Source organism: Mauremys mutica, chromosome 1 (genome assembly GCF_020497125.1).
Source record: "Mauremys mutica isolate MM-2020 ecotype Southern chromosome 1, ASM2049712v1, whole genome shotgun sequence".
Lineage (NCBI taxonomy): Eukaryota > Metazoa > Chordata > Testudines > Geoemydidae > Mauremys > Mauremys mutica.
Genome location: NC_059072.1, coordinates 243,593,804 through 243,607,363, shown reverse-complemented (window position 1 = coordinate 243,607,363; position 13,560 = coordinate 243,593,804). Strand labels below are relative to the sequence as shown.

Below are 13,560 nucleotides of genomic sequence, written 5' to 3'. Positions count from 1 at the left end.
CCACACATCACCGTGAATGAATAAAATAAGTAAGATTCTGGTTTACACCACTAATCTTTATGCATACAATTTTTAAAATGTTCTTTCAATATGTACAAATTAAAGATGAGCTGGGTGTCCCAGAAGTCAGAAATAAGCTCCTCAAGGCAGGGACCTTGTTTTAATATTGGTCACCAAAGTACCATGCACTTCTAAAATGCTATACAAACAGTTATGTCCTTGGGGTTGCTTAGGCGTCAGGGCCTAAATCACAAAACATTCCAAGTCTCATGCAGAATCCTAAACTTAACATTTTTTTCTTTTTAAAGGAGTAACTACAGTCCTTACCATGACCACCTTAAGTATCAGTGCCCGCAACTCCTTGCCAAAAGTGGCCTATGCGACTGCAATGGACTGGTTTATAGCTGTGTGTTACGCCTTTGTATTTTCTGCACTGATTGAATTTGCAACAGTCAACTATTTTACAAAGAGAAGCTGGGCATGGGATGGCAAAAAAGCTTTGGAAGCTGCAAAAATCAAGGTTCTTAATTTACACTTTTTGAATCACTAGAATAAGATTCAGTTACCTGGCACAGCACAAATAACTGAATGTACAATTTGCAACTGCTCCATGAAAATGTATTTAATTCACTCATGTCACACTGTCACTGACCTTCAGATGATAACTTGCAGGGCATGCTGATTTTTTTAATTTTTTTTTAAATACATATGCTGTCGGATAGAATAGGAAACATTTGTCTCTACCATGAATATGAACTGATCTGAGTTTGGACGTATGACTGCGAGAGAGTTAAATATATGTTAAGCTAGAGCTGGGTAAAACTTTTGGGACAAATATTTTATTCACTGAAAATGCAATTTCAAAAAACTGTTCACAAATTTATCATGAATTTGGCAAATAGTGTCATCTGAAAAAAAATCAAAATACTTTGTTTCAGTGACTTCAAAACAAGCATGTTGATTTTTCATTTCAAAACCATGTTTCATTTCAAAATGTGCTTATTTATTTTAAAAAAGGTTAAAAAGAACCCCAAACTTTTTTTCATTTCACTAATAGCATCTCACATTTTTAACAGGAAACTGAAACCATTTTTTTCCTTCACTACCGACCCCAGAACTAAAAATCAATTATAGTTTTAATAGCTCTAATTACTATGGATTTTGTTCACTGAAATTAAGAATTTAAACAAACGTAGCATAAAATTAATATAGACAGTCCATTCCTGCTGTTATTGAATCAGTGGGAAAGCTCGCATTAAGTTCAGTGAATCAGGATCCCACAACAATTGCCATAAATGCAATATAAACAAAAATACAATATGAAGCCTTGAACATTTCAACTGCAATATATCCAGAGGTATTACAAATGTAGGCCCTGTGTGCAAATACTTAGACTATTTAATGCTTACAAGCATAACTTTATTCACAGCAGTAACCCTGTCAACTTCATTGAAACTACTCCCATGTGAAAGTTACATGTATAAGTATTTTCGGCATCAGGACTTTACTGGGCACTTTGGGTAACTATTGTCAATAATAAGGGCTATTCTAATGAGTTTTATCAAATGATCCCATAAAGAAAAATCATATTTGCAGGCAATATACTTTACATCAATCCCCTGTGAAATAACTAAATACCTAGACAAAAGCTACAAGGAACCCCAGGCCATTTCACATATTGTTTCCTTTTGTCAGTGATGTGATGTTAGTGACTTGGCAGCCATCCTGGAACTCTGGGATATCACCAGTAGCTAAACTTTTCTTGTTCTCGGTTTTTAAATTCACTTGTGCAAACCCAGGGCAGTGTTTAATTTGTAATGAAAGAGGTGCCTCTGGGTTCAAGCAATTGTGTGCCAGGGCTCAACCAATTTTTTTTACTTTCATGACTGATGCAGCAAGCACAGAGGTGCCGGGGCTCAGCCCTGGCAAGCCTGGCACAAATTAAGCACTGACCCAGGGCGAGGATCACATCGATAAAGGATTCTGCTAATTTACATGCTAATCTGAGACCCAGTCCTGCAGGCCTTGTTCAGCGTTCACTGATGTCAGTGAAAGTTTTGCCTAAGTAAGGGCGGCATGATCAGGACATAAATAGTTTGTTGGGATTTGAAATGAGAATAACTAGTGAACAGTTTGTTGACTACTAAACTGACATTTTTGTTTAAACCTTGAGAACATGTTTTCACCTGCCTTCTACACTAAATGGTATTTCCTTATTTGTATTACAGAGAAAAGAGCGTCAATTACTAGGAAACAAAGCAATTAATGCTTACAGTGCTGGAAGGGCAGCCCCCACACCAAATGTACCAAAGGTCTCAGCCCCATCAGTCATCTCAAGCGCTGCAACTGTTGCCGTGAAATCTGGAGAAGAAAAGCCTGCTGAAAGCAAAAAGACTTATAACAGCATCAGTAAAATTGACAAAATGTCCCGAATAGTTTTTCCAGTATTGTTTGGAACTTTTAATTTAGTCTATTGGGCCACATATTTGAATAGGGAACCCGTTATTAAAGATGCTACTTCTCCAGAATAAACTGAAGGACTCCAAAACCACACGTGAGCCATATTAATAAGAAGCAAATGCTACCATGGAGAATATGAAGGCCAGAAAACTTTCTATACTTGAGCAATATTTTTCAGGAAGTTTTTGCATGTTTAATAATATGTACAAATAATATTGCCTTGATTGTTTCTACATGTAACAGCAGATGTTTCAGAGACAGTGACATTAATAATTACAGCCACAGATCTTTTTAGAAGAACACAAGAGAAGACATAGAACATGGCTTCTATGCTGCACAGTATCTTACATTGATCGTTTATAAATAAAATAAGTTATATTTTTAACTGTTCGAGTGTATTACATATCTGAAGTTTTTATATGTCCAATGTACGTCATACATACATAGGTGTAATCTATATTTTACAGAAATGCTCCATTATTGCCATCTGATAGCGCACCATGAATAATGCAGATTGTAAATGTAATAATTCTCATGTAGGGTCACATTCCACCACCCTTACTGTCTCCAAGTAGCACCTTATTCCACAAATAATCCCATCAATCCAGATTCTCAGCCACTGGACATGGACATAGTACTTAGTGCTGAATGGAACTATGCTAATTTATACCACCTGAGAATCTGGGTCACAGATTTTTGTGGGACTGTGGAGGAGCAAGGTGCTACTCAATGTAATAAAGGTTGTAGAATCTTATCCTTAGCGGGGAAAGTCAGTTTTTTCACACTCCAACTACATTTTTCTCTGGTAATTCTCATTGTTTATTGCAAAAATTAGGCATGCGTTGCACAAAATTATCTTTAAAAATAGACTAAGAACATACTGTGCAGATAAAACATTAATGTTCTTAATATAGACTTTCATTAGGGGAACATAACCAAGTTTGGCCAACATCTTCTATTGAAGAAGATGATGTTGTATGAACAGAGATGCCTCTGAACTAATGATTATTTCTTATTCCCAGTAACAAGAAAACAATCACCCAACACAAAAAAGGATGTCAGAGAAAGAAAGCTACTCTTCATGACAGCCAGGTCTTTCAGAGACAATACGGGCATTTTGGTCTTTGTCTAAAACTTTTCTATAACCTTCTTGCTGCTGCCCGTGTGTTTTGCTTCAACCATGAATAAGAAAGTGTAATTTGAGTTTTCAACTTTTTTTTAGAAGCTTGGCATGACTGCTCCATTGCTCCAGTAGCTTTTGTAATTTAATCTTAATGTTTAAATAAAAAAAAATGCATTCAATACTTGGTTGCAAAATGTCCTCCATTTCTAGCTTATTGTTTTAGGAAAACTTAGTCATACTGAATTTTTATCTTTAAGCCAGCTAAGGACCTAATCCAGCAAATACACACAAGTAATGGTGTGCATATGAGTACTCTCACTGATGCCAGTAGAGCTACTGAATATGTAAATACAGTTATTCATAACGTGTCAATGTTTGCAGAATCAGGCCCTGAGTCCATTCTGAACGTGTGTGTTGGGGAGGCTGTGCCCAACCTGTACTGCAGGCTTCTCCTTTCCCTACCAATTTTTGGCAAGTCCTTTTTAAGGCCTCTACTCCATAGAGAGGTAATGAACAGGCCAGGGGTTGGAGAAGTGTCTGGAGTTCTCTGGCTTCTTCCTTGCCTTTCCTCCATTTCACCACCCTGAAACTCCTGAAGGGAAACAGCAGATTAGAAATGAAAGGTGTAGTAAGTTTTGCTGCTCTACATCCGTGTTATAGGATCGCATCTTTAGGGAGGCTCCAGGGGGAGCTACAGGAACTGTGGTCTCTCAGAACCAGCAAGAGCCAACAGGGCCAAAGAGCAGAGTGGAAGCTATCAGAAAAACAGTAGAGAGGAAGATGGTCCAGTGACTAGGGTGGTAGCCTGGAACACAGGAGACCAGGATTCAATATCCTGCTCTGCTGTGTACTCTGCAGTGTTTTAACTGGAAAGATAGGATGGTTTTAGTGGCTGGTCCTTGGCTCCTGCAAACTTCAGGCATTTAATGGATCCCCGACATAAGGAGTACCCTGTTTCTTTCAGCATATAGCTGAAACCACTGGGGAGGAGGAAGGCGGAATGAAAGGGACTGTGCCCTCAATTCTTACTCTTCTGTGTTCCTTTCAGTGTGGTCTCATGCATTCTCTCTCCTGGTGCTCAACATTTTTATGAGGTTGCTCGACTACATCTGGGATCAAAGGAAATGGAAGAACGAGTAGGATATTCAGTGAGTGGCAACTCCAATGTTTCTTCTCCCTTATGTGAGTTATTCCTATGCAGGAGTGAGTGGGATCCAAAGATTTTTTTGCTGTGTTAATTCTTACATTATAAAAAGGGGCCCAGTTTGATACTTTGGTGAAAGATGATTATTTTTAAATTATCCTCTCTCAGGCTGCTTACAATTACTCTTCAATGATCACTTACACTTTTTGGTTCTCATGCCTAAACTCAGCGCAAATACCTACCTCTCAGAGTACATTCCCTCAGATTAATAGTCACCTTTACTTAGATGGAACTAGTCACATGCGTATAGTTGCTCAAGTGATTAAGTGTTTGCAGGACTGAGCCTTTTGTCTGGTTTCTTTTTAGTATAAAGTGTCTAGGAGTTTGGTTGATGTGTAAAAGCTATGGGTGGGTGGGTGTGAACTGCATTCCCCTACCCCCTCTATGCTTTAGAGAGGATTTACCTCCAGAGAAAGGTAAGAAGTGTTTAATATTAGAATATTGGTGGGAGTGAGGGAGGAAATATCTTGGGGTCTGAGGACAAAATCTTGTGCATTAAAAAGAGAATATGTACAAGGACAAAACCAATTAATTTATCTTTCCCCTAAGGTGTGGTTATTAACAGGGACTGCCCATAGTGGTGTTTAATCTATTAGTGTCTGAAAGAAAATTAGGAAAGTTTATGGGTGCTGCTAAGTCATTTGCGTCAGTCAGGTGGAAGTTTGAAGAATTGCAAGAACCTCCACATGGATTTGTGCATATTGGACAGAACGATGACAGATGAAATTTTCACTTGGAAAACATTAAAATCATAACCCCTTGGAAAAAATAGCTCAAACTTTTCATATATACTGATGGGCTGTAGTGGAAGGATGGTCCGGTGGTTAGAACACTAGCCTGGGGCTCAGGAGAGCAAGGTTCTGTTACTTCATCTTCTCCAGACTTTCTCTATGACAGAGATCCTCAAACTGAGGGGTGCACCCCCCTAGGGGGGGACGCAGGGAATGTTGGGGGGGGTGGCAGGACCTGGACCACCCCCACGGGGGTTGGGCAGGAGCACCACCCAGCCCTGCTCTGCCCCCAGCTCTGCTTTGGCCCCACTGCCAGTTGCGGCCCCTGAGCGCAGCACGGCTGCAGCTCCACCCCAGCCTGGCCCTGGTCCCAGCCCTAGCCCCACCCCAAGTCTGGACCCACCCCCTGGCCATGGCTCCATTCCCAGCTCTGTCCCCAGACTTGCCCCCAGCCTCAGGCCCTGGTCATGGCTCCATTCCCGGCCCTGACTCCAGATCTGCCCCCAGCTGCAGCCCTAGCCTCATCCCTTTACCCCTGTCCACTTCCCCCCCCCCCCCCCCGGGACTCCCAGCCCCGGCTCCGGTGAGAGAACAGGAGTAAGGGTGGAAGTGACCCTGAAAAGTTATGATCTCTGGACAAGTCTTTTTGTGTCTCAAGTTCCCGCCTATGAAATGGGGATAACACCACATCCTTCCCTTGCAGGGGTGCTCTGAGACTAAAGACATTAAAAGATTGTGAGGTGCTGAGATGCTACAGCCGGGGTAGGAAACCTTTGGCATGCGGCTTGCCAGGGTAAGCCCCCTGGCGGGCCAGGCGGGTTTGTTTACCTGCTGTGTCCACAGGTTTGGCCAATCATGGCTCCCACTGGCCGCAGTTCGCCGGTCCAGGCCAATGGGGGCTGCAGGAAGCGGCGAGGGATGAGCTTTGGCCTCATTAGCTGACATAAAAGATTTGTCATCTCTGTTGGTAGCTCAGTAAAAGATATCTGCACTGTGCGAAACAGCAGTTAAAGATAAATTACAAAATAGGTATAATTTATTATATAGAACTGTCAAGGCTAATTCCCCACTCTGGCACTTAGAGTGCAGAAGGTGGGGGCCCGCAAGGATTCTAAAAATTAATACTGGATGCTCCAGACTTCTATTAAACTCCCAAGATTATAGCTTTTCTAGATGCTTCCACCACCCAAGTGCACAACCCCTTTGAGAGCCCAGGAAGGCGCACTTGGGAATTCCTTCCTGTGGGGTGCCCTCAAGCCCTTTCACCCCCTCCGGGGAAGAGCTGAGAAAGGAAAACAAAAAGGAATTCAGCTGTTGCCACCAGCTAATTAAACAACATGTGCACAAATCTCTTAAGACAAAAAAGTCCAATTCTGTTCTTAAAAAAGGCAAATTTTATTAATAAAAAAAAGAAAAAAATACATCTGGGAACTCAGGCTACTGCTAGATTTTAAAAGAGCAATTACAAGAATTAAGCACCAAGAATAGTTTTCTTGAGATCCAGCTTAAAGGTTACAAGCAAAACAAAAACACCTGGAGTTAGCACAGAGGAGTCCACAGGCCATAGTGAAATAAAAGCCATAAACCTAATCATGTCTTCCTAGACATTTCCTGATCTACTTACATATCTGGGGTTTTAAATGAGTAGTTTCTAGGTATGATACTGATGATTTTTTCATCACTGGCCCAAGCTCTTACAGCATAGCAGCTGTCCTCTTTGCATCTCTCCGGGGAGAGCAGACAGACAGACAATAGGGGAGTCTTTTTTCAATTTTAAAAAGTTCCATTGGCTCTTTAGGCCAGGTGCCCACTCACTTCCTTTTACCTATGCATCGCAGTGAGACTTTTTAACCCTTTACAGATAGATCAATTAGAGAACAGCTACTAAGAGGGATTTTATAGCTACTGGCTGGCTGGGTATCCATAACAGGAAGCTACCTCCCGCCCTTCATTTATCAAAAGAACATATAAATACTATGTCATTAAATAAAACAATAGTATGTCCTTTTTTGGGGGGTGTTGTTTTTAATAATGGTCACTTCACTTTAATACAGCAAAACTGGAATAGGTCCAGAGAAGGCAAATGGTATAGTTAAATGCATGAGGAAGAGCCTATCAGTACAAAAGAACAAAAGTTAACAAGAACTAGACTGAGATACTTAATGTTATAAATCAGGCCTGCACAACATACGGCCCGCGGGCTGCATGAGGCCCACAGAGCCTCACTGTGCGGCCCATGGGGGGATTCTGAATCCCCTGCACACGGCGCTCTGCGGGCAGCCCAGAGCCCTTTGAATCCCAGCCATGGCAGGGAATCAAAGGGCTCTGCGCTGCCCACAGCGCGGTGGGCAATCAAAGGGCTCTGGGTTGCCCGCAGCCACGGGGAGCCCAGAGCCCTTTAAATCTCAGCTGCGGCCGGAAGTCAGAGAGCTCTGGGCTGCTCGCAGCCGCGGGGAGCCCAGAGCCCTTTAAATCTCAGCCATGGCCGGGAGTCAAAGGGCTCTGGGCTGCCCACAACCGCTGGGAGTGCAGAGCCCTTTAAATCCCAGCCGCAGCAGGGAATCAGAGGGCTCTGCGCTGCCCGCAGTGGAGGGCAGCCCAGAGCCCTTTGAATCCTGGCCCGCGGCTGCTGATTGCCCCCTCCATGGACTCCTGTCCTAACTGCCCCCCAGCACCCCACCCCCTATCTAAATGCCGCTGCTCCTTGTCCCCCGATTTCCCCCTCCCGAGACCCCTGCCCCTAACTGCCCCTTGGGACCCCAGCCCCTATCTAAGCCTCCCTTCTCCTTGTCCCCAACTGCCCCCTCCTGAGATCCCCCCAACTTCCCCTCAGGACCTCACCCCCACCTGTCCCCTGATGAACCCCTGAGACTCCCATGCCTATCCAACTGCTGCCTGTCCCCTGACTGCCCGCCCCCGAACCTCCACCCCATCCAACCCCCCCTGCTCTCTGTCCCTTGACTGCCCCCCGGAACCTCCTACCCCTTCTCCAACCCCCAGCCCCCTTACCATGCCACTCAGACCAGCATGTCTGGCTCCATGCAGCTCCAGACACGTTGTTGCCATGGTCCCCCGCAGAGCACACAACCCCCCCACCTCCCCCCAGCACCTGCCTTCCAGATTTGAACACCTCAAAATTCAGGAACTCTCAAGCTCAGTTTGGGCAGCTGTTACTTCATTTCTCCCAAATCAAATATACTGATCCACTGTAACTTGCTGTAGAAAAAGTAGGATAAAATTGAGCAAGAAATGCTTATTAGGACTGGAATTGCTATTTTCAACAGCCATTGCCTTTTTGTTTGTTTAAAAGGAAGACAGTGATATTGCATTGGCAAATTCCCCATAGAAACAAAGAGTGGAACAAAAGAATAATAAAGGCACCTCAACTTTTCCTCATTTATGGAGGACAGTCTTATAATATGCATCCAGATATCCTCCAATCACACAAGCTGAAAATTGTTCCACTTTAGTGCAGCTCTGTAACCATATGGGAACCAATCCTGTCTGTGTTTTGTGCACATCCAAAATTCCTGCTGAATGACCCACCCTGGGAGCGAGTTACCAGTGACCCAGGGCTGGGGTGGCAGGAGGTGTGGGGGGGCACTGGTGGGGGAGAGCCCAGGGGTGGGGCAGCAGCAGGGTGGGGGGAGGGCACTGGTGGGGAGGAAAGGGCGAAGCCCAGCGCTGGGGCGGCAGGGTGTGTGTGTGGGTTGGGGGAGAGCCCAGGACTGGGGCAGCAGGGGGATACAGGGGGGAGCCCAGGGCTGGGACGGGAGGCAGCCAAATTTTTTTTTCCTTGGTGCAGCAAAAAACCTAGAGCCGGCCCTGCCGGGTTCCCCCAGCCGCTGGAGACCCGGGCCCTTTAATTTGACCATGAGGGCTCCCAGCCACCTCTTCAGCTGGGAGCCCCTGGCTGATTTAAAATAAAGTATCACCTCCCCACCCCCAACCTTCCTTTTTGGCCCACAGCTGTTTTGGTGGGGCGGCGCTGGGGAAGAAGGGTTTGTTTCCGCAGGGCTGGGCGGCCCTGGGGCGGGGTGTTTCCGTGGGGCCAGGAGGTTTCGGCCCTCAGCTGTTTTCTTTGGAGGAATGTGGCCCTCACCGCTTTACGAGTTGTGCAGGCCTGTTATAAATGGTGGAGTAAAATGCTCATTTCCTTCTTTTGGTCCTGATCCAAAATCCACTGATAGCCAGGGCTGCCTAGAGGATTCAGGGGGCCTGGGGTCTTCCCGCCGCCGAATTGCTGAAGATGCTCTGGGGGCCCGGGCTCTGCGAGAGTTTTCCGGGGCCCCCAGAGCGAGTGAAGGACCCCACTCTAGGGGCCCCAAAAAACTCTCATGGGGGCCCCTGTGGGGCCCGAGGCCTGGGGCAAATTGCCCCACTTGCCCTCCCGCCCCCCCGGGCGGCTCTGCTGACAGCAACAGAGAGACTCCCTTAAACTTTGGTTGGTGTTGGTGTGATGGGTTCCCTCCGGGGTGCCACCTGGAACTGGCGTACCACTGAGCACCCCTGGCCCACTAGCCTGGGCTCCCTTTTACACTGTATTGCTGTGACAAGCTGCAAAGCCCTCTCTAGCCTGCATTTTCACCAACATTTATACAGTTAGGGACGCACCCAGCTGCAGTTCCATTCAGGAACTTTGACCAGCCGCTGCATAGGAAGGCAACAGCAAGGGCAACAACCAAATGATGGCACTCCCGATCTTATATAGCTTTTGCAGATATGGTGGGAACCCTTTGTTTCAGAGCATGGTCCCCAGACCGGTCTATGGAAAAACACTGACATCTCAAGATGGAGTCTAGAGACATGTGGTCACATCACATGTCTTTGTAGAGTCATAACAGCCATTACTCAGAGGCTGTCTGTAGCATTCTCAGGAAGGCTCCCCAGGTGGGAGAGAAGGTTCTCCTAAGGCCTATTGTTTTCCTAATGGCCCATTTCCAAACCACTGTCTAGAGTGAAAGCATCTTGTCTAGTGGCATTCCCAGGTGTAACTGCATTAGAAATGCAGAGACATAGTCAATATTCATGACTTCAGATACAAAAATGATACATGCATACAAACAGGACAATCATATTCAGCAAATCATAACCTTTCCAATGACACCTCACATGACTTATCTTGCATTAAATACATCAATCAATCATATTCATATCACTGAGAAGAATATTGGGTGCAGGATCACAGTTGGATCAGGTCTATTTTTTCTATATTACAGAAATAAGGAGACTCTTGCTTACAATATATTTAGAAATACAGCACTATGAAGTTATAGTTGAGTTCTGTAATTCATTACCACAGGAGGCCATTCAGTTAAACAGCACAAGAGAAGTTTTGTAAGGGCTGGCTGATTTGATGATAACTTATAACACTTGTAGCATTATATGCTTGCCTAACAACAGCAATCAGTTCTCTTGCTTCAGGTTGCAAGGTAATCATTTGTGAATACCAGGAAGGGATTTTTCTTCAATGTAGACCCCCACTGTACAGTTGGATAGGTGTGCTAGAAGGGTTTCTGCTTTCTTTCATAGCATCCATTGAGGCTGCTACAATGGAACAGTAAGTGATCCACAAGCATGTGTATTTCAGTGCAACAGAAGAAATGTGCTAGGATTTGCAGCACTTATTATTTGTATTACAGTAACAATGCCCAGAGGCCACAATCAGGCCCTGGGTTCCATTGTGCTGTATGGTGAAGGCCTTGTCTGCACTAGAAGGGTTTTGCCAGTATAAACCAGTAAAACACTCCTAGAGTAGACATATTATACTAGCATAAAAGTGTGTTTGCCTGGATATCTTATTCTAGTTCAGAGAACAAAACAAATTATACAGGCAAAAGTGCTTTTATGCTTTTACACTAGGGCTTTGGCTGGCATAGCTATGTTGATAAAAATCACACCCATAACCACCATAGCTATGCCCAGAAAACTTTTAAGGGTACTTATGTTGAAGATAGGGTCTCTGCATCAAAGAGTTTAGAATCTCGTTTGGGACAACATGAGAAGTGGATGGAAGAGACAATAGGATGGGAATGAGGAGGGTGGACAAGGCTAGCTGGCTTGTATGCTGTAAAGGGTATGGGGGAAGTAAGGGACTGATTCCTCACTACTTAACTCCAGCTTTAGGTGAGAGTACATGGATTGATTTTGATGGAGTTATGGGAATGAAGCAAGGCAGTGGTGAATCAGGCCTTGAGTTAGTTACAGGAACAGGCTTCACCCAGAAACAGGCACTGAAGCCTTTTCTATAGAAGATATATTACACCAGTGCTTTTGTATAAGATTAAACTTGCTGCCTCTGCTGTACTGGAAAGAAAACAGAGGAGCCAGTTTCATCATTGTTTGGTGGTGTCGCCCAGCGATTTAAATCTGCTTGGGATATTAGAGAGACAACGTGGGTGAGGTAATATCTTTTATTGGACCAACTTCTTCTGGTGAAAGAGAGGAGCTTCCCAGCTACACAGAGCTCTTCTCCAGGTCTGGGAAAGGGTCACAGTGAAGTACAAGGTGGAACAAATAAAAGATGTGCTAACGACTTCCACTAAAGGAAGGGGCCACTCAAGATGAAGTGGGCCATTGACATACTTGTGCATTATGGACCAAGCAACCACCTTTTGTTTGATGGCAGGTTTTTCTAGAGGGATCCCCTGAGGACAAGATGATCGGCACTTCAGCTTTAAGAGCTAAACAGCTTTCAGTCTGTGGCGGCTGGCAAGGCGGGCTTCCTTACCAAAACTCCCCATCTACCGCTCATTTAAAAAACTGTCTCCCCACACTTTTTTCCTGGTGAGCACTTGCCTCCTGCTATTAAACCGCAGCCTTTCAGATAGCTGCTGGAGGATCCGGCTTTACCCTGGGATTGCTTGCAAATCGCCTATAACCGGTGCTTCACCTGGCTTGCCCCTAGCAGAATCTACTGGTGAGCTCAGCTGGAAAAGGAAAGCAAAGCCCCTCTCCAAGTGTTTGCTAAGAAGTATTTCTCAGAGCAGCCGCAAGAGGCTCCTGCAGCCAAAGAAGAATCGTGCAAGTAGCGGCTCTTCTTTGTCACCAGAAGAAGGAGAAGCAGCGGGATGTTACACTCCTGCCTGTGAGCAGGAGAGAGCCATTCAGCTCTGGGACTCATTTCCCTCGCCCCTGGGGTAGAGTGAAATCAGTCTGGGTTTCAGTATCCGCTGCTCCCAAAGACGAACTCTTCAGCACGCGTTGGAAGTGGGACCCTGGAGCTCTGTGTGTCTTGCGAGTATCGACCGTCTCCTATTGTTCCGGGCATCTTTGTAGCTGTAGCGTTAACCATCCGCCCACCCGCAGACCGGGACAAACCTACAGGAAGGCAGCCCAGGAAATGCCGCGCCCACTAACCGGCTGCGGCTCCCCAGGAGCTGTCCACGCCGCAGGTGCTGAATTTGGGGGTAGACGCCGGGACTCGATAACAGCGAGCGGAGGCTGCTCATGCGCATACAAACAACACTTGCGAAACTCCCCAACACAAATGGAAATCCCCGGACAAACAGCCACATATGATATAACATCCGCCGTCCTATTCCGGCTGAGACACCAGTCTAGCAAGGTCTCGCGCCCACTTTTCCCGATTTCACTGCTGTGAATAATTGCACACAATGTTGTATCCAGCTCCGGTGCAGGTTTTTCTGAGCAATGAGTCCGCTTTAGCAGGCGTCCTCGGACAGTCTGCTACGATGCAATTTCCTTATGACCTTAGAGCTGGCAAAAGTGTGGCTGGTATTTGTAAAACCGTTGTTTATATAACGCTCGCCTCTCTTCCCAAATCGCCAGGAACGTTAAGGTGGGAGTTTAAGATGAACTTTAAATTTAGATAACATACTTTCCATTAGAGAAGACAAATACATGTATATTATATACCATATGCAACATTGTTGAAGGAAGAGCCACCTTTCACTGAGACCTAAGATATAACAATAGTTCCGTTTAGGAACAATGAGTTATGCAAAGGTACTAAATCAATTCCTTCAATAACATGCCTTTATAAATCTACCTTAAACTGTTTTAGACACCTGAAATATGGT

General features: G+C 45.1%; 1 protein-coding gene across 2 annotated transcripts in view; it reads left to right on the top strand.

The window, feature by feature from the left end:
- The window catches only part of GABRA5 (gamma-aminobutyric acid type A receptor subunit alpha5), a 92,703-nt gene extending 89,943 nt beyond the window's left edge, over positions 1 to 2,760 (top strand). Inside the window, exons 9-10 of one of the 2 annotated variants that reach the window (XM_045005088.1) lie at positions 309 to 520; positions 2,229 to 2,760. In XM_045005088.1, coding sequence (XP_044861023.1) covers positions 309 to 520; positions 2,229 to 2,531 — 515 coding nt within the window. In that variant the 3' untranslated portion in view covers positions 2,532 to 2,760. The remainder of the gene's footprint in view (positions 1 to 308; positions 521 to 2,228) is intronic. The other variant, XM_045005097.1, reaches the window with a different exon arrangement.
- Positions 2,761 to 13,560: the final 10,800 nt, after the last annotated feature.